This window comes from Candoia aspera, chromosome 6 (assembly GCF_035149785.1).
Source record: "Candoia aspera isolate rCanAsp1 chromosome 6, rCanAsp1.hap2, whole genome shotgun sequence".
Lineage (NCBI taxonomy): Eukaryota > Metazoa > Chordata > Lepidosauria > Squamata > Boidae > Candoia > Candoia aspera.
The window spans coordinates 21,272,238-21,293,301 of record NC_086158.1 but is presented as its reverse complement, the minus strand read 5'-3'; the positions used below and the strand labels follow the sequence as shown (position 1 = coordinate 21,293,301).

Sequence of the window (21,064 nt, the reverse complement as noted above, 5' to 3'; positions counted from 1 at the left end):
TTAGCCTCTATATCACTTCATCTGAAATAACTTAATTGATAATTTTTTGGTTCTTTAATAATGTTGTCAAAGCTGCAAAGAGTCAGAAACTCACTAGCTGGCTCTATGCATTGTGCTAAGCAATGGTATGCAAACCACATTGCTGGATCATAGAACATATTAAACCAAAATCAAATAAAACTGCTTACAGGTAGTTCTCACTGAACGACCACAATTGGGACCAGAATTTCGGTTGCTAAGCAAAGTGGTCATTAAGTGAATCTGACCCAATTTTATGACCTTTTTGTGGTGGTTGTTAAGCACATCACAGTAGGCATTAAGAGAATCATGTGGCTGTTAAGCAAATCACACAGTTCCCCATTGATTTTGTTTGCCAGAAGCTGGCCAGAAAGGTCAAAAATGGCGATCACATGACCACAGGACTCTGTGATGGTCATTAGTGCGAACTGGTTGTCAAGCGCCCAAATTGTGATCACGTGACTGTGGGAACATTGCAACAGTCATAAGTGTGAGAACCAATTGTAAGTCTTCTTTCCAACACAGTTGTAAGTCCAAACCATCATTAAACAAATGGTTGTTAAGTGAGGACTACCTGTATGGCTTAATGTGATGTATGAATCCAGCTAGTGGCTTAGGCATCATCACAATTTGCTTTTTATGAGCATTTCTACCTCTGTTCACCATACGTGAGAGCTGAAAGTGGCAAGGCCAGAATGATAACAAGACTGTTTTCAGAACACTGTGCAGGTCAGCATCCAAGGCTGAGAAACAGGTGGAAAAAAATCAGTCACCACTTAAGAGTGGGAGACAAAGATGCAGGTAACCAGGTGATGCTGTTAAGGTCTTGTCCCAGTATCTGGAAGCTCTTTGGGTCTGGATGGAGTGGAAGAGGCTCAGGCCTCTTAGACCACCCAGGTCTGGAGATATTTCATCTTAAGTACTGAATGCAGTTGCACTTCACCCTTCAGGACTGGTATGTAATTTGGGGGTCACAACTCCTGCTCAAGGAGCAGGTGGCACTATGGCCAGGGAGGCTTTCACACATTCAGAGGCCTTCATAGTGTGCCAGTTGCACCTATACCTGGACCAGGAAGGCCATTATGCTTACTTACCTTTGGTCATTTGGACTATTGCAATGTGCTTTATGCAGGGCTGCCCTTGAAGACCACTTGCAAGCTGCAGCTGGTCCAGATTGCAGCACCAGGGGCTGTTACGGGTGTTCTTCAGTATGCCCACATAACACCTCTGCTTTGTGGACTGCACTGGTTACCAGTAAGCTTCTGGGTACAATTCAAGGTGCTGGTTATCACCTATAAAGCACTTCATGGCATAGGGCCTGGTTATCTAAAGGACCGCCTGTCTTTCATAGTTTCTGTCCATCCCATATGATCCATAGAGTTAGCATGCTCTGGGAGCCATCAGTTAAACAGTGATGCACTACCTGCTCTCTGTAACAATATCTTCTCCTAGGTCTATTTGCCCCCCTATCCTATTACAATTTTATTGTAAACTGCCCAGAGTCCCTCTGCTGGGAGGAGAAGAGCGGTGACAGATTTGATAGATAGATAGATAGATAGATAGATAGATAGATAGATAGATAGATAGATAGATAGATAGATAACTAACTAACTAACTAACTAACTAACTAACTAACTAACTAACCTGGTCTTATTTAAACAAGCCTTTAAAAACTGAGACTTCCCCCGGGCCTTAGGCAGACTCTTTTTGGGACGATTGCTTTGTCAGATTTTTTTGTTGTTGTGTTTTCCAGAGGTTCCTTTTTTTTATTATTGTACTTTATTGTTTTAAGTTGCTTCATACTGTATGCTGTCCATAGTCATGACCAAGTCAAGCAGCTTATAAATGTAATAAATAATGCAGGTTTTAAGCCCTGGAGCTGACATACACATATGGCTAGATTCCTAGATTCTGCCATAGGAGATACTCCTCATTATTAGAGCTGTTTTCACATTTGCAGTAACAGCAGCTTACCTATCTCTGCCTTGTCCTTGAATCTTCCACTGCTAAGCTCAATGTTTGCATTCCTGGAGAGATTCACTGTCATGCTCAAGGGGAAGCTCTGACATCGCAATGATTTGAATTTTGAGAAACTCCTGGTTCAGGCCTAAAGCGAGCCCTTCCCTTGCATTGTAATATGGGTTTTGGAGTATTCGCCAAAAGGATTTTGAAATAAATGGATATGAATCCATTGAAACACTTAAAAAATGTTTCAGAATGATACTTCAATCATACTGTAGGAGCTGGAGTGTAATAAAGTCCTGGGCAACTTATGTAAGATTTGATATAAAACTTGACCTTTGCATATCTAGTAATGGTAAATCAGAAAAGGAAGAAGTAAGCACCAACCCTGGGCTCAAGCAGCAAATCCCATTTTCTTTGGTTATGCTTATTATTTTCTTTGGTCCTACAGAAGTGAATTTGATACTTTTTCCTGCTCTGTTGCTTGTGCTGGAAGGATTGTGGTTCTCTGTGTCCCTTTGGCAAGATTCCTGTTACCACTTAATCTGTTTCTCCTACAACAAATGTAGCATCCAGGCTCCAGTCTGGAGGACAAGCTTTTTTTGTTGTTGTTGTTCAGCTGCAGCACATAAATCACCTGGAGGAGGAATTTATGAACGGTAGATCTGTCAGTATGGAACACTTGTATTTCTCTCCTGTTTTCATTAGTTGGTGTAGCACTGTAGAGGGTTTTTTTAATGTATTGAATCTGCTAAACCTATAGACAGTCAAATTTGTTCTACCTATTTCCAGAAACTTCAATTAACAAACATTCTACTCACATTTGAAAAATGGCTTAATTTACATTTTATACCTTTTATTTTGATTTCGTTATTTGTACCTGGTCACTTTACATTTTGGTACCACAGGCAGTCACAGTAACTGTAATTAATGAAAATAGGCCTTGCAAAGAACTTTTCATAGAGATATTTTTAAGCAAAATCAGTAAATGCTTCAGTTGCATTTCATGTCTAATTAGCATGCGGTGTTGGTAGCAATATGGCTAACTCTCTTTTTCAGCCGAGCGAGAGATGCAGTGCACCAAAGTGCCAGTCATCCACCGGATGCATGGATTTTTCTCTTGAAGGAAAAGTTATATTGTGTAGCAACTCAGTCCATAATAAATTTTGTTTCAATTGCCTATGTGAACGTGTCATAGCAATAGTAATTTAAAAGCCTTTGGGGTGGGGAGGGGGGAGGGAAGAAAGTGCTTGAATGATGACAGTACATAACTGTTGATATATTTATGAGCGTGAATCAACCAAAGTATGTATTTCTAAGTTGCATTTATTTAATGAAAAATTAAGAGACTTATTTGCTAGGTTGGGGTAGACAACCTGGTGCTCTTCAGGTGCTGTGCACTACAAAGCCTTTAACCCTCTCCAGATGACCAGCACCAGGAAATCTGGAGAACCATAGAATGACAGACTTGCTCTATTAGTAGAGTAGTACCCAAACATTCTTTCTGAAGAGCATCCTGCTGCATCCTGCTTATGAACTTCTTGTGTTCCCATTCCAGACAACCTGAGCACCTCACCCACCTCTTCTACTTCTTGCAGGAGAGGATGACAACTCCCAATGGAAGACCAGTGTACTCTGCAGCATAATTGTACTCACCATATACTTAAGTGTGGGATATAGAGGAGGGAATAAGCACTGGAACTTGTCTTCTGTACTTGGGGACAGAGAAATAGGGTAAACCAGTGGTTGCCTAATTTGTGTAAACAGGAAAGATTAGGTCTCAGATCTGTCCGTCCCAACCTTACACATTTTATCCTTTGGATAGTATTTATTTATATATACTTTATTAAATGTATTTATACTCATTATTTTATTTACTCTGCATTTATACTCATTACTGTATTTACTCAAAACTTTGCTTGAGTTACAGAATCATAGCTTGGTGAAAAATCACGCCAGTACCTACAGGTTAAATCTAATTTTTAAAGAGGACTTCCTAAGTAAAAACATGGCAAGACATGCTTCGGTGAACAGAGAGAAGGGGCTTTGTTTGTCAGGCTTTCATAGGAAGTGAGTTCTATTTGTAGAATGTGGTATTTATTTATTTATTTATTGAACTACTTTTGTCAGAAGTATCCAACTTGCTTGTTTCCTTTATAGTAAATGCAGTATTAAACCTGCAAGAGTTTTTCAGCCTGCGATACACAGAATTAGTTTGGGAAGGTCATGGCTTACCTCTAATCCAGTAAAATGTACTAAGACCTTGTGGCTGGGATGGCAGTGTTGCAGCTGGCAAGATAACTAGGCACAGCTTTCCCACTACAGTAGTTGGGAAAATATGTCTCATTTAGATGTCTACTTAGTGTCCTCCAAATGCTTTGGATTACAGCTCCCTTTATCTCAACTCTGTATTGATGACCAGAAGATGTTATAGTGCTGCACCAGGACTGAGTAGATCCAGGTTCAAATCCTCATTCAGCCATGTTAGGTTAAGGCTACGCTGAGATCTTCTTTGACTAAGACAACAGGCACTTCACAGTCTTACTATTCCAGTGCAATAGAGTTTTTCTTTTCTTCTGACTGAAGCAACATTTTATTATATTGTGTTATTCCTGTGTAAAGAGAGATTTGATTTCTTTTTGTATGAGATGCTAGTCAGTGAAAGGGCCTCACGGGCTTCCTACTAATAAGTTTGAATTTTTATAACATTTTTCCTGGTGATAAAATTATTTCTGCTCTTCGTGTTTTACAGTTATGGCAATAAAAAATTATTGTCAGTAGTATTACTGCAATGTTTTAGGCACTTAAAATGTGTCATAATCAAAAACTGTAATAGCAGAATGGATGTAAAGTTATAAATGTCCATTTTGTAAAAAAATGAGCCATTTGTTTCTGTCTTGGTAGGACCAGGTTCTTTGACAGTGCGATTAGCAGGATTTAAAAAAATAAAAAGCTGAGAAGGATTGATCTCTTGCATCAGTTTTTAAATATTCCAGTAAGCTATGATTTTTCTTTAATTTTAACCAGTACAAATTTGTAAAGTTTAGTAAGAAAATGCTATGCAATATAACTCACACTGTACTTGACAGAACAGGAGTAGATTTAAATTGACAGTATAGAATGCCTTGTATTATGATAATAGCCTAAAAAAAACGCTTCTGGAACATCTTGGATATTCAGAAGTTGTCAGAAAATAGGGATTCGTGAAGGCTGAAATGGGGTATTTTAAATCGCTTAACTGTTTCAGAGCATATGTATAGACTCAAATAGGGGAGAAGTGAGAAAAAATCCTGGAAACTTTCCAAAAATATTTGCAAAAGGGTTTGAGACAGAGAAGAAGGTGGGAGGAAATTCAGAAAAGAAAACGTTAAAGCACCTTGGAGCAATCTTTTGCTCTCTTATCTTGCTTGGGAGATAAAGAAAAGGTGTGATCTGTTGAGAATCTGAGGAGCTACAGGAGCAAAAAGAGCGATCAGAGGAAAAAGTTACCATTATGCTGTTGCCAAGTTGGTGCATCATTGACACAAAGATCACATCTAATTTTTTTTAGTGCCAGAGATGAGATTTTGTACTACAGTGCTTTTGTGCAAGCAATGACAAATTTAAATTTAGGGGTGTTAAGGACTGAAGTACACTTGGGTCACGGATTGCAGTATCCTATACTAAACCTGTAATATTTATTTCTATTAATATGTATTGCCCACTATTCTACCAGAAGGCTTCCAAAGGCCTTTTACATTTGATTATTGAAAGTCAAATGTGAAAAAGTACAATATAAATTCCAACCTGACTGCAGCACTTGATTGCAATACTACATTTTAATTAATTAATTAACTAACTAAATACAAAAAACAAATAAAAATGCACAACATTATAAAAGAAGAAACAATAACATACAGGGCACATTTTTTAAAAAAATGAAAGCACTACGCTAAAGGCATCCTCAAAAGTAGAACCAGACATTGTGTTAAGCCATGACGTTGACAGACTAAAAGGGCTGAGTTCAAACAATATACAAAGGAACTATACAGGTAGTCCTTGACTTACGACCACAATAGGGACCAGAAAATTCGTCAAGTGGTGTGGTTGTTAAGTGAGGCATCACGTGACTACACCCGATTTTACAACATTTTTTGCAGTGGTCATTAAGCAAATCACCATGGTTGTTAAGTGAATCATATGGTTCCCCATTGATTTTGCTTGTCAGAAGCCGGCTGGGAAGGTCGCAAATGGTGATCACGTGACCCTGGGATACTGCATCCATCATAAATACATGCTGGTGGCTAAGTTCCTGAATTTTGATCATGTGACCAGAGGGACACTGTAGCGGTTGTAAGTGTGAGGACTGGTCACTGGTCACTTTTTTCAGTGCTGCTGTAACTTCAAATGGTCATAAATTGAGGATTACCTGTATTATAGCTTAGCTTGATTTTTGAGCCTAGGTAGTTGTCTCTGAAAGAAGTGTTTACTGGAACAAGCCAACTTACCTTGGTTAATAAATACTTAGTGGCATTCTTTCATTTTGCCTACTTTCCAATTATCAGAAGTTTCACAGAGTGAAGTTTAAAGGCTTTGCTAACTGGAAAATGTTGCATCTGCAGCAGGTCAGGTGTTATTTCTTGTGAATTTAATAATGGGCCTATGACTTCCTTCTATTAAATCTTTTAAATAATAGGATCTTTGCAGGTAGACGTCCACTGGCTCACCAAAACTAAATCTGAGGAAACTAAATCTCTATACTGACATCTTAATTAACATTAATGTCATATTAATTTAACTTGAATCTTCATGAAGGAAAGCTGGCCACTGCTTAAAAAAATTCCTACATGGAGGAGTGTTCTACATTTGGATAAATTCAAATACATTTTAAAAATGTGCATTAACCCTGGTGCTTGGACCTGTATTTGGTTGCTATGATTTTGGCGCAGTCAGGAATGTTTCATTAGGAAATAAATTCTGCTAGATACGGTAATAGTTCCTGCCAAGAACTTCTGCGTAACATTGCAAGATAAAGGCCAAATAAGAGATACTGGGCAACAGTGTGAATGCCACTTATCCCTTCTTACTTGGCTGAACTTCAGCGATTCTATACATTTTTTCCTCAGCTTATACATGTGATATTTAATAAGCAGATGTTACAGGAGGTGCTTTGTTATGCCTGATGACACTGCAGCATAAAACTTGTTTTGAAATAACAGAGCTGAACCAAAAATAGATGATAAGCAAGAAAGGAAAGGCTACAGTTGAGCCTACATTATTCTTGGCTTTGCTCAGAGTGATAGCAATTCCCTGAAGCTGTTTATTGCTGCTGCAAAGATGGGCTGCTTCAAACAAATCTGTTGCATCTCTATTTATGTGAAGAAGAATTTATGTGTCACCTTTTGTTGGGCAAAAGCATGGAAGGCAGATCTGCTCACTTCAGAAAGGTAATATTTGGTATTGAACGTTAAGGAAGCTGCCTACCTGCTGGTCAACATTACAAAGCCTTGTCCTCACTTTTCCTAATATCACTAATTTTTGGGTGACTGAAATATTATGGTTAAATGCAGTGATACATTACAGTTACACGTCTCTTATTTCACATAATATTTTGCAAACTGTTGGGAGGAGTACTTACAATGGACTGGGCCAATGGTATTAGTTTATATTGCCTAAATGTTGCCTATTTATCTAGACAGATAATTTGAGGAATCTTTGAGGGCTGCAGGGTGGGGAACATGATGGCAGTCTTCAAATATCTGAAGGGATTTCATACAGAAGTAGGTCTGGAGTTGCTCCTCATCAGCCAGAGTGCAACATACAAAATAATGATTTAAGTTACAGGAATGCAGATTCCAACTGATTGCTCAGTAAGAACAATTCAACAGGTGGGTTCCCCTTCACTGGATGTGTTCAAGCAGAAGCTGCATAACTATTGGGCATGCACTGAGCAGGCAGTTGGGCTTGGTGACCTAGATGGCCCCTTCCAGTTCTGTGACTGACAGGGCAATCACTTCTTGCATATGTATGGTACTTACCTCAACCCTAACCTTTGAAAAGAAGCTTTATTTCTAACATTTCATGGGAACAAAATGTAAACTAATAGCATTCAGGGGCAGAAAACTGATACCATTATTTCTTTTTTATAGCCAGGTCCAGGTTTTAGCTTATATTACACAGAATAGCAAATGTGTCATTGCATGATTTATTATGCTTAGCAGTGGATATAATAAGATGCCTTTTATGAATAGGAAATAGCCCTCTTATATTCTCAACATCAATAACATTTCTTACAAAATCAACATTAGCTTTAATAGGTTTAGCTTCAGTCTTCTCATCATTTCTCTGTGGAGCACAGTTATCATTTTCACAGAATATCAAGTCTATTGATTATATGTTGAGTGAATTACAGAGATTTTTTCCAGGAGGTAATGAATATAGTTATATGTTCTTTCTGGTCACCATATGTTTGTTTAGAAGTGGTAGTTGTCCAGATCTCGTGGCTAGGCAAGACTTTATAATATCTAAAGTGTACAGAGGTGTATGCCACATGTGGTCCAGTGAGACCTCACAATTTTTTGCTTTATGTGGAAAAATGTTAGAATACTCCTGATGGATTGCACCAGAGATCCTTCTAGTTCATTCTGCTTATCAACAGTGGTCAAACAGCACTCTGGTTTTACTTCATCTGGCTCTTGTGATCCAAGGTATTTTCCAGCACCACAATTTAAAGTTTTGCTTGTTTGTTTGTTTTGTTCAGCCTTCCTGATGGTCTAACAACAGCCATATGTTACAGCTGGAAAAGCCATGGCCTTGTTACCTTTGTTGTCAATGTCCCTGCACTTTAATATTTCTTTGTGTTGTCATGGATAATAGCTGATCTGAGTCTGCCATGAATGAGTTGAATTATCCAAGCCATTTTTATCATGAAGAAAAGTGTACAAAGAAGTACATTTTCATTGGTCCTTCCTTGTGAAAATAACCCAGGAGATAGGGGAGTCTTTTTAATGTCTGATTTCCAGTATCTCCATCTTTTCTCTTTAAGATATGTTCACACTTTATCATCATAACAAAAATTGTTAGGAGTATTTCTATAGAAACATGCTTTCTATTTAATTTTTTAAAATTCCATGTAAACTTGAGAACTTTGCAAGGAGACTAGTTGGGAGACAGTGCACTGGATTTCCTACAAAAACTGAAAGTTGGATGGAAATAAAAATATTTGCTTTGTAAGTTTGATGTAGAGGAAATAAAAATAAAGCCCCAACTGTCCTTAATCTGATTTTCTTTCTCTTAAATAAAAGGCCGTTGAAATAGTGGTTTCTAAGACAAATCCTGGCTCCTGATGGGTGCCATTTATTTTCCTTACTTTGCCAGATCTTTTCTGTCCTCTTGTATTTCTCAGGTGTTTCAGGCTGGTAAGATTCAGAGGAAGGGCAGCTGGATACTTTGCCAACCTCCTAACAGTAGTACTTATTCCTGGATGATACGTACCACTTGAGGGCTATTGCTATATATTTTGACAGCCCAACATATTGCCTGTAAATTTATTTAATTTATTTAACTGAACTTTTGTTGTTGTTTATTCATTTAGTCACTTCCGACTCTTCGTGACTTCATGGACCAGCCCACGCCAGAGCTTCCTGTCGGTTGTCAACACCTCCAGCTCCCCCAGGGACGAGTCCGTCACCTCTAGAATATCATCCATCCATCTTGCCCTTGGTCGGCCCCTCTTCCTTTTGCCTTCCACTCTCCCTAGCATCAGCATCTTCTCCAGGGTGTCCTGTCTTCTCATTATGTGGCTAAAGTATTTCAGTTTTGCCTTTAATATCATTCCCTCAAGTGAGCAGTCTGGCTTGATTTCCTGGAGGATGGACTGGTTTGATCTTCTTGCAGTCCAAGGCACTCTCAGAATTTTCCTCCAACACCACAGTTCAAAAGCATCGATCTTCCTTCGCTCAGCCTTCCTTATGGTCCAGCTCTCGCAGCCATATGTTACTACAGGGAACACCATTGCTTTAACTATGCGGGCCTTTGTTGTCAGTGTGATGTCTCTGCTCTTAACTATTTTATCGAGATTTGTCATTGCTCTTCTCCCAAGGATTAAGCGTCTTCTGATTTCCTGACTGCAGTCAGCATCTGCAGTAATCTTTGCACCTAGGAATACAAAGTCTTTCACTGCTTCTACATTTTCTCCCTCTATTTGCCAGTTATCGATCAAGCTGGTTGCCATAATCTTGGTTTTTTTGAGGTTTAGCTGCAAGCCAGCTTTTGCACTTTCTTCTTTCACCTTCATCATAAGGCTCCTCAGTTCCTCTTCACTTTCAGCCATCAAAGTGGTATCATCTGCATATCTGAGATTGTTAATGTTTCTTCCAGAGATGTTAACTCCAGCCTTGGATTCCTCAAGACCAGCTTGTCGCATGATGTGTTCTGCATACAAGTTGAATAGGTAGGGTGAGAGTATACAGCCCTGCCGTACTCCTTTCCCAATCTTAAACCAGTCCGTTGTTCCGTGGTCTGTTCTTACTGTTGCTACTTGGTTGTTATACAGATTCTTCAGGAGGCATACAAGATGACTTGGTATCCCCATACCACTAAGAACTTGCCACAATTTGTTATGGTCCACACAGTCAAAGGCTTTAGAATAGTCAATAAAACAGAAATAGATGTTTTTCTGAAACTCCCTGGCTTTTTCCATTATCCAGCGAATATTGGCAATTTGGTCTCTAGTTCCTCTGCCTTTTCTAAACCCAGCTTGTACATCTGGCAATTCTCGCTCCATGAACAGCTGAAGTCTACCTTGCAGGATCTTGAGCATTACCTTACTGGCATGTGAAATGAGTGCCACTGTTCGATAGTTTGAACATTCTTTAGTGTTTCCCTTTTTTGGTATGGGGATATAAGTTGATTTTTTCCAATCTGATGGCCATTCTTGTGTTTTCCAAATTTGCTGGCATATAGCATGCATTACCTTGACAGCATCATCTTGCAAGATTTTGAACAGTTCAGCTGGGATGCCGTCGTCTCCTGCTGCCTTGTTATTAGCAATGCTTCTTAAGGCCCATTCAACCTCACTCTTCAGGATGTCTGGCTCTAGCTCACTGACCACACCGTCAAAGTTATCCCCGATATTGTTATCCTTCCTATACAGGTCTTCTGTATATTCTTGCCACCTTTTCTTGATCTCTTCTTCTTCTGTTAGGTCCTTGCCATCTTTGTTTTTGATCATACCCATTTTTGCCTGGAATTTACCTCCAATGTTTCTAATTTTCTGGAAGAGGTCTCTCGTCCTTCCTATTCTATTGTCTTCTTCCACTTCCGCGCATTGCTTTTTAAAAAATAATTCCTTATCTCTTCTGGCTAACCTCTGGAATTTTGCATTTAATTGGGCATATCTCCCCCTATCGCTGTTGCCTTTTGCTTTCCTTCTTTCTTGGGCTACTTCTAGTGTCTCAGCAGACAGCCATTTTGCCTTCTTGGTTTTCTCTTTCTTTGGGATGTATTTTGTTGCCGCCTCCTGAACAATGCTGCCAACTTCTGTCCAGAGTTCTTCCGGGACCCTATCTACTAAGTCCAGTCCCTTAAATCTATTCTTCACCTCCACTGCATATTCCTGAGGAATATTAGTGAGCTCATATCTAGCTGATCTGTGGGTCTTCCCTAATCTCTTTAGTCTGATCCTAAATTGTGCAAGAAGAAGTTCGTGATCTGAACTACAGTCAGCTCCAGGCCTAGTTTTTACCGACTGTACAGATGTCCACCACCTTTGGCTGCAAAGGATGTAATCAATCTGATTTCAGTGTTGTCCATCTGGTGAAGTCCATGTATAAAGCCGTCTCTTAGGTTGTTGGAAGAGAGTGTTTGTTATGCAGAGTGAATTGTCTTGGCAAAATTCTATCAGCCTATGTCCTGCTTCGTTTTGTTCTCCCAGGCCATACTTACCTGTAATTTGAGGTGTCATTTCACTGCCCACCTTAGCATTCCAGTCTCCTGTGATGAAAATAACATCTCTTTTAGGCGTGTTGTCCAGTAGGTGCTGCAGATCCTCATAGAACTGCTCTACTTCAGCTTCTTCAGCATTTGTGGTTGGGGCGTATATTTGGATCACTGTGATGTTAGATGGCTTGCCCTGAATTCGAATTGAGATCATTCTGTCGTTTTTGGGGTTGTATCCAAGCACTGCTTTAGCCACTTTACTATTAATTATGAAGGCTACTCCATTTCTTCTGTGGTCCTCTTGTCCACAGTAGTAGATCTGGTGGTCATTTGATGTGAAGTGGCCCATTCCAGTCCATTTCAGTTCACTGACGCCCAGAATGTCTATCTTTAATCTTGACAAAACTGAACTTTTAATCCACTTTTTTTTATGAGCCGAAATGAGCACTAAAAGTGAAATGACTCCTGTCCCCACTCCTGCTGCTGGTACAGTTAAGATAAGATTTTTCTCTTAAATGTCAGCACAAAGGAATGTTGTTATTAGTCTAAGAGTACACGTCTGATTTGATGGTACTTATTTATAGTAGATGCTGATGCACTTTGGCCAGTTTTCACCCAGTTCAAAGGTTGAATGAGGCTGGCAAGGTTCTGGTTTTCTTTAGGTGCGTATTTCTGGAAACTACCTATAGGTTGCATGCCATGTAGATTTTCATGTAATAATTTAAGTGATTTAGGCATTCATCATAGAATTTTGGCTCATATAACTACAGCCAGCCTTTTACTATCAATAACTATGGAGTTCCATAATACCTAAACATGTATAAATGGGTAAGCATGACTACATAAGTATATTTTACCAATATCATTCTGCTCTGCAATATGGCAACAAATCAGTTGATTGCATTTCATCTTCGTTGGGTAAGTGACAATTTAATATAGTATATAGTGAAAGATTATGTATAGAAGAATGACTTGACAAGATTATTTGAGTTCTTCACTAAAAGTCTTAAATATGCTTTGATAAAGAGAAATTATTATGGTTATTGCTAAAATAATTGATGGAAAGGTGGCTCTGTATTACATTAAAAATTGAATATATTTTGTCAGGATTATTCATCCTACTTTCTGGAAGCAGTGATAGGTACTGTTTCCATGCTGTATAAGGTGATATAAAAGTTTCTATTTAACATTAATAATTTTGTATTTCACCCATGCCTCTCTAAGTTGAGGAAATTGCATATAAAGAAGTAATTTATTCAAGCCTGAATTTAAATTTGATTTAAACTATTTATTTATTCAAATTATATTCTTTTTTTGTACCCTGCATAAGGAATCAAAATTTGTGATACAGCATAATCAGTATACTTTACAATGTAAGATAGTACAAACATCATCTACTTCTCCAATCTGGATAAATAAGCATCAACTGTATTGCTGAAAGAATTTGCCAACATATTTAGAGGGTAGAGATTTGAGATACACCACTTGCTTAGTCATGATTACTAAAGTCTATCTGACACTGGTTAAGTATATCCTTAACATCTGTTGGGAATACATCTCTGAATCATAGGTTGCTTTCTGAATAAACAAATTATTAAAGTCCTCCTGTACCTGTACATACTTTATACTACTTTGGGAAGTAAGTCCTATCCCGGGCCCCAGTTAGACAGAGGAAAAGTAGGGACAAGGATGGGAAGAGACGAAGTTAAAAGTGATAATGAATAAATATAGCTATTGCTGGAAGTAAACTTCAAAAGACCGATCATGGGTCTTTTGTGTGTTTTTTCAAGACAGATTTGGGGAGACAAGAGTTAGAACAATATACAGTGCTCTGCATGAGAGAATTCTAGATAACTTTCATCCTGCTGTTAATATCTTCCATGTATGTGCAGAAATAAACTATTTCTTACAAAATGTTACTTCTTAGTCTTCGATACATTTCATTGCTGATTCATACTGCACCTGTTGATAGATCTTCTGTATCTTAATACAGTTTTTAAGCAGATAATGTTTATCTTCCTAATTTTTTGTCATGGTCAGCTTCATGTCTTGTTTCTCCTTTTTGTTTCCTCCTTCCCTCCCCACCATTCACAGCTGTTATGAGCAATCACACAGTCAGCCTGCACGCACAATTTGAGTGGGTGGGTGGATGGATGAAATTGATGTTCCAGAATTTTGCACAACATGAAAATAAGTGTGATACAAGGGTGCATGTTCAGTTCTGGGAGATGCTGAACCAATTACTGTTGAAGGGGAAGCCACCTCTCCATCCACAGCATTAAAAGCTTCTTCTGTTTTGTCTTCTTACTCAAAAGGCTTGTCCCTGGTCATTTTTTTTTTTTAAATAGAAGGAAGGGAGGTAAAATTTTGGCCATTCACTATACAAAAAAGTGTCATCTGAAGGCTCTGTAAACTTGCCACAATTAACCATCTGCTTTGCACATTAAAAGTCCAAGTGGACAAAGCCTAACACGATTAGGATTTATAGTGCTTTCCACCAGCATCTGTAGTATAAAACTATTGTTTTTATGGTGATACGAAACATTTGGTACAAAAGCAAAGTAGTAACTTTTAGTCTTGCGGCAGCGTTATAATGTGCACGACACCTGCCATAATACAAAACCTCACAGCCCTTTAAACAATCGTTTGTAAACTGGGGGAAGTTTAATGAAAATGTAGGCTCAGCGAAGCATGAAGCTTTTTCTGTGTGTAGCAATCAACACTGAAATGCCAGGCTGCTCTTGCACTGGGAGTAATTGCATGTCCAGAGCAAACAGGTTAACTGCTGCTGACAAAGCTCATAAATAATAAATACAATTCACCATGCCCCACGTCCATAAGGTGCCTAACACAAAGTGATAAAATAAATATTACGGGTAGGAAAGCAGCATGGCCCACCTACAGCTGCAGAAGGTTTCTTTTCCCTCTAAATTGCTTCAGTACACATCAAGAGTGAACACATATTTTACATTTCAAATGTCTGAAAGAACCACTCTGGTCCTTGCAGGGTACTTCTTTTTTCTGTCTGCTGGGTTGAGTCCTGAAAGAAAATCATCCGGTAGGGGTTTTTGAGGGGGGGAGGGGGACAAAGCTCATAAATAATAAATACAATTCACCATGCCCCACATCCATAAGGAGCAATTTAGGTGGAATCAGAGGAAGTGATTACAAATTGTGTTGCAACCTATTGGCTAGAACATATGACTTTGCCAGTATGCATTCTTGACCCAAACTTCTGAGCAGTTTTGAAATTGTTTTTAATATATGCTATTTATTCCTTCATAATGGATGGGTGTAAAGGTTTGTGGCCCATTGTAAGACCACCTGCATACTCTATGCATAATTGTTCCGCAAACATAAAAAAAATAAGTGGACATGCATTGTCCCCCTCCGTCAATTTATTATCATCATCTTAATGTCTAATTACACTGAGGAAAAAGAAAAGGAAGAGACAAGCTTTTATAGTGCAATCAGGCTAACACACTTTAAGCCAAGTCAGTGGCTTAAATCGATGATTTTTTTTTTTCATTTTCTGGACTGGAGTTATAGTCCAGACTGGAGTAAGTTGTCATGATGTTGCATCCCAATGCCATAATTATCATTACCCAATTGTCAAACAACAAATACTCTTACCGTTAAAAATACAGGAAAGACTTATTGTTAAAGAATAGGATAATTGGATGCATTCTGAAAACTTGAGACTATAATAATACTACATTGGAATTATAACAATGGTTGTGTTGGGTTGACTGTTACAGACCTTTTGTGTTTTGCCGGAAGCCAGTGAAGATCGTTCAGTTAGGGCAAAGAAGATCACAGGAGAATATCCCACATTCTGCTGCTACTAATGTCCCTGATACTTTCTAAAGTATTGGAAAAGGCTTTAAAAGTATACACCGTGGAACAGGGGCTGCTCAGCTCAACTCTTATCTCTTAGCAGCAGCAGCACATATTATACAGGTATTGCCCAACCGGTATTCCAATGAGGATTTTCCTGCTCACTGCATGAGAGGGGATGGCCCAGGAAGTTTCTGGAATGTTCAGTCCTATTTTGTTGTTGTTCTACTTAAGACTACCTCTTGCTTGGTTGCAGAACTTGCAGCTGGGTTGTGGGAAGATGCTTCTCTCTGGAAAACAAAAAAGTTCTCCCACATAGGAAAACAAGGTATTGATCTAGCTTTGTTCCTGACATGCTTGAATTTATCTGTTGGTCAATTCCTTTTTGTGAAACAGCATTGATTCATATCAGTCTCCATTTGCTGTCTGAAGTGGTATGACCCATGCACAGGGAAAGCCACATTTATATCTCAGTGAAAGCCACATTTCATGAAATGCTTCTATGTGCTTTTTTCTGCTAATTTAAGAAATCTATGGGATTGGATGTAGGGGAGAAATGATTAAAAGAGATGGTGCACCATCAATATTATGTCTGCCATTCGGTCATATTTCTCACTTGTTCCATTTCTTCTGATAGCACTTCCTTCACCCATATGTTAATGCTACTTGGTTTATGAACTTAAGAATAAAATAATATTTTTGTATGCTTGCAAAAAAATTGGCTCTAAAGGCACATTCTCTTCTTTTTTGCAAATATTAAACAATATAAGGGTCAGACATGACTCGGTGCTTGCACAGGGGACTTTCGCCTTTCACAGGGATATACTTAGGATTGTTAAGGTGGTCAGGAAACGCTGGTTAAAGTAGAGGTATTTGAAGACTGAGACTTCAGTATCAAGTAAGAGGTTTTTTCCCTACTCCTTTTCTTAATCTGCTTTCTGTAGCTATACCTGATAAAAAGATCAGTTCCTGAAAACAGGCATATTTTTAAAAAAATCTCTGAACTGGTCTAATAAAGATAGTGCTCTGACATTGGAATTGTTATTATGGCTAATAACTTTCCTTTCTGTGTGATTTGGCAATTACTAACTTTAGGCATTCAAATATCAAATTTAGGAGGATTCTTCGCTAGAATCTACTACAAAACTATTAATTTATTTTCTGGAGATGCATACCTTCTAACTATGGAGAAACTAGCTGGCTTTTAATTGACTTTTTACCCTAATACATGTATTTCCTAAAATTATCTGAATATGAAAATTGCCTAGTTCCTCATTCTGCTTATCAAATATGTGGATAGATACTAATAACTTGCTTTATATGTAAAATCAGGGAATCAAACCCTTACTTGTCAATGAATTTTATCTGAAATTATCTCAGTACCAGCTAGAGCCTAATCAGTATATTTGTATTCCATCACATCTGTCTTAAAACTCTAACTTGGCCAACTTTACAGTGTTGACATTTTTTCCCCTTCTCCATCTCTTCTTTGATGAAATGACCTTAGAAGTTTGCAAAGTTTTTGAGACCTCTGAGGTTGCCTAATAAAGTATTGACCTAATACAGGTTTTGTTCATTGGTACCATTTAATTATCAGTAGTACTTTTTCTGCCTTTTGCTTGAAGCACTGCTTCACTTTACAAAATAATGTTTATCTACTGAAAATGAAAAAGTACATGATAATAGTCTAGCTTAGACATGAGATGACAGCATGACCCCCCACACTACAGGAAAGGTTGCAATTGGTATGCTAGCTGAAGCTGGGTGAAGGTCAACACTTCCACCACATTAGGGTTGTTGTGAAGATACACAGGTTGGTGTCATCAGCATATTGATGAAAATCACTCCCCATGTTGCTGGATTAACTCTCCCAACAATTTCATGTAGCTGTTAATAGAAGGGGAAAAGGTTACACTATGGAGCACACCATATTGAGGTGCCCAAGGGACTGTCTTTTCCCCCCTCACACTGAATGAAACTGCCCACTTTGGAGGGAGCAAAACCATTGCAAAAGAGTGATCTCACCACTACCAACCCAAGCAAGCATTCAAGAAGGACAACATGATTAATATTACCAAAGGCCCACTGAGATATCCAGCAAGACAAAGGAGGGTCATGCTCCCCTTGTCCAAGTCCTGCCATAGGTCATTCATGAGAGTGACCAATGCAGTTTACATCCTTTGCCATGGCCTGAATCCAGTCTGAAAAGGATCTAAATAATCTATTCCTTCCAGCATCATATGTATCTGATGCCCTGTCATCTTTTTAGCAACCTTCTCCCAAAAGCAGAGGTTGGAGAGCAGTTCTTTAGTAGGCCTTAAACTCAGGGTTATCAGAAAGTCATCTATCCAGGACAAGGGACTATTTCATATATTTGCCATCATCAGGTCACATCTTAGATGCTCTAACATATAGATCAGATCTAACATGTATCCCACATGATATGGTTATCGTGGCAGTCATGAAACCCTGAACCACCTCCAGTCCTACCACCAGGTTGCAGTAAAATCAAAGTAGCTCAGGCAGGGATGGCACTATTCAGCTGGGCGGATGGTACAACAGTATCATTGCTAGCTGGTGCCTGGTACCCCATTTCACATGTAAGGCCACACATCTTCTGGCAAAATATTTCCAAATGTTCATATCTTAAGATATATAACAATAATAACTGATTTTTGAAATTTGAAACAATTTATATTACACTAGACAATCATGTGACCTGTTTGGTCATCCTTTGAGAGGAATGTAGTGCAGTCTGATGTGACCAGAATGAATGTTAAATTTTAGGCTGACCATATTTTTTTCCTCCTATGCTGGATGGTCCCATGATCATCTAAAAAGAGTATATATCATAAATAGAAAAATAATTATAGTGGCAAACGAACTTCAATAATAAGTCAATATTGTCTTACCTAAACAGAGAAACAGAATGACCACGGGTGGGCAAAAAAGCAGTGGGAGCGGGAACAACTTCCGACTTCCTGCTGGCTTCCCCATTGACTTTGCCTGTGGGAAGCTGGCAGGGAGTGTCGTAAATCACAACCATGTGACTGCGGGGACTCTGCAATGGCCACAACTTTGCAAATAAAATTGGTCTGAACATCATAAAAATTTCCATTTCACAGGAGTAATGGATCCTGGATTTTTAAAGCATTCTTTAAATTAGTGGATTTTAGGTACCTTGATTCAAAAATTGTTGCAGTATAATGCACCATTTGGGCTAAGTTGAGGGTACAAACAGATAAACCCAATGAGAGTTTTAGTACTATATAGATTTCTAAAAATTGGTTATGTACCATCAAGTTGGTGTCAACTCTTAGCAACCACACAGACCTTTTCCAGGATGATCTGTTTCCCAGTCTGGCCCATCAGGTCTTCCAATGGTACACCCATAACTGCAGTAATCGACTTCATCCACCATGCTGCTGGTCATCCTCTTCTCTTTCCTTCCACCTGTCCCAGCATTAGACTTCTCAAGAGATCTAGGTCTTCACATAATGTTTCCAAAATACAATATTTTAAGTCTGATCATGTATGTCTCGAGTGACATCTCTGGCTTTATTTGATCCATTTGTTTGTTTTCTTGGCTATCCATGGTATTCTTGGGAGTCTTCTGCAAGACTCAAATGTGTCAATACTCTTTCTATCCTGCTTCTTCAAAGACCAATTGTAGTGGTGGTATTGGAAATTTAAGCAGCTTTTGCCTTTTTTGGGGAGAATGTGGGAAGTGAATTGTGACAATCTTTTAAGAATACTAGGATATGTACATTCTCAGTTTTACATATTAAATTAAAAACAAAACATTTCCAAGTGGCAATATTTGAAGCAGGGAACAGGATAGTTAAATAACTTTCATGGATCACATCACTTTAATATTGTTCTCTGGCCATGTATGCAAATCTAGTATATTTTAAGTATATATTATGTTCCATAACATTTGGCATTGTAGACACAGAGATGCTATGGTTATGAACTGTTCTTCCTAGAAAATGAAATAGTGTAGAGATTAGTAACATCCTACATCATTAACCTTATATGTGAACTGTTCTAATAATTGCATTTAAAACTTTGATCTCTATATAACCTGGTTTATGTGTTGTACTGTGGTGAACATTTTACTGTAACTGCTATTTTATTCCAATAATCAACTTCACAAATATATTAATTTCCAACTTCCAGAGATTGGGAATGTAAAGCTGGACAAAGCCCATAATCCACATAGCCTAGCAAGATTTCAGCTTCTCTGAACTGCCAAGCTAACTGTCGTAAGCCTGGAAGGCCACCATGTAACTGAAAATCACATGTTTTCTATCTATCCATCCATCCATCTATCTCATGTGATCTTTCAGTTAAACCACAGTAACTTTGTTTATTGCAAATCAACAAATATGTAACTTGCTTACAGCCCTTAGTTTGCTTTTCCTACTAGACTACCCCAGCTAATTCCTGCTTTTGTTTTTTTCTGAGGTCATCCTTGCCATATAAAGTTTTGGCTCTTCGTCTTATTCATTACAATCACATTTGCTACATTCATTAGGGTAGTGGTTCTCAAACATTTTGGTCTCAGGACCCCTTTACATTCTTAAAAATGATTGAGGACCCCAAAGACCTTTGATTTATATAGGTTATATCTACTGATATTTACTGTATTATAAATTAAAACTGAGACATTTTAAAATATTTATTTGACTTCACAGACCCTGGAAAGGACCTCGGGGACCCCCAGGGGTCCCCAGACCACACTTTGAGAATCACTGAATTAGGGGGTTCATTGTCAACAAATTTGAAAGGCCAGTAAGGGAATTTGAGTTAGTACAAGGAGGAGGAGGAGGGGAAGCCAATTCCCTACATTTTACCAAGATCATTGTAGAAAGAGAGCTACATTAGTCCATGGTGGAGAAAATCAGGAGGAATCCAGTTGCATCTTTTCTGACTAACAAAATTTATTAAAAGGCATAAGCTTTCATGCCTCTGATGAAGTGAGCTGCAGCTCCTGAAAACTTATGCCTTTTAATAAAATGTATAGTCAGAAAATTAGTACCCTTATGATTGGATTCACACAGTGTATTGTGTGAGTGTATTGTATGAGCCTAGATATTGTATGGTGTGACTCTAATCTTTATCTGCCTATTGAGCTACATGCATCTGATCTGGCAGCAGCATTCCTTTAGAGTGTTTTGGGAGTGTTTGGAATTGGCAATTTTTCTTGTCTCTGGAATAAGAATCTATAAAGATTCCCTCAAGGGTAGTGGTTTACGCCACAAATACATCTACTTCAGGACTCACTTCGGACTTCCCAGACAAATACCAATTAGCAATCAGATTAAAG

At 38.4% G+C, this 21,064-nt stretch overlaps 1 protein-coding gene across 4 annotated transcripts in view; it reads left to right on the top strand.

Annotated features, from left to right (window-relative positions):
* Positions 1-21,064, top strand: part of LOC134499708 (schwannomin-interacting protein 1-like) — a 330,935-nt gene that overhangs the window by 233,161 nt on the left and 76,710 nt on the right. Inside the window, exon 1 of one of the 4 annotated variants that reach the window (XM_063306506.1) lies at positions 12,754-12,816. The exons of the other annotated variants lie outside the window; for them this stretch is intronic. Coding sequence (XP_063162576.1) covers positions 12,778-12,816 — 39 coding nt within the window. The 5' untranslated portion in view covers positions 12,754-12,777. Of the gene's footprint in view, positions 1-12,753; positions 12,817-21,064 lie in introns of those variants that run through there. 4 annotated transcript variants of the gene reach the window in all.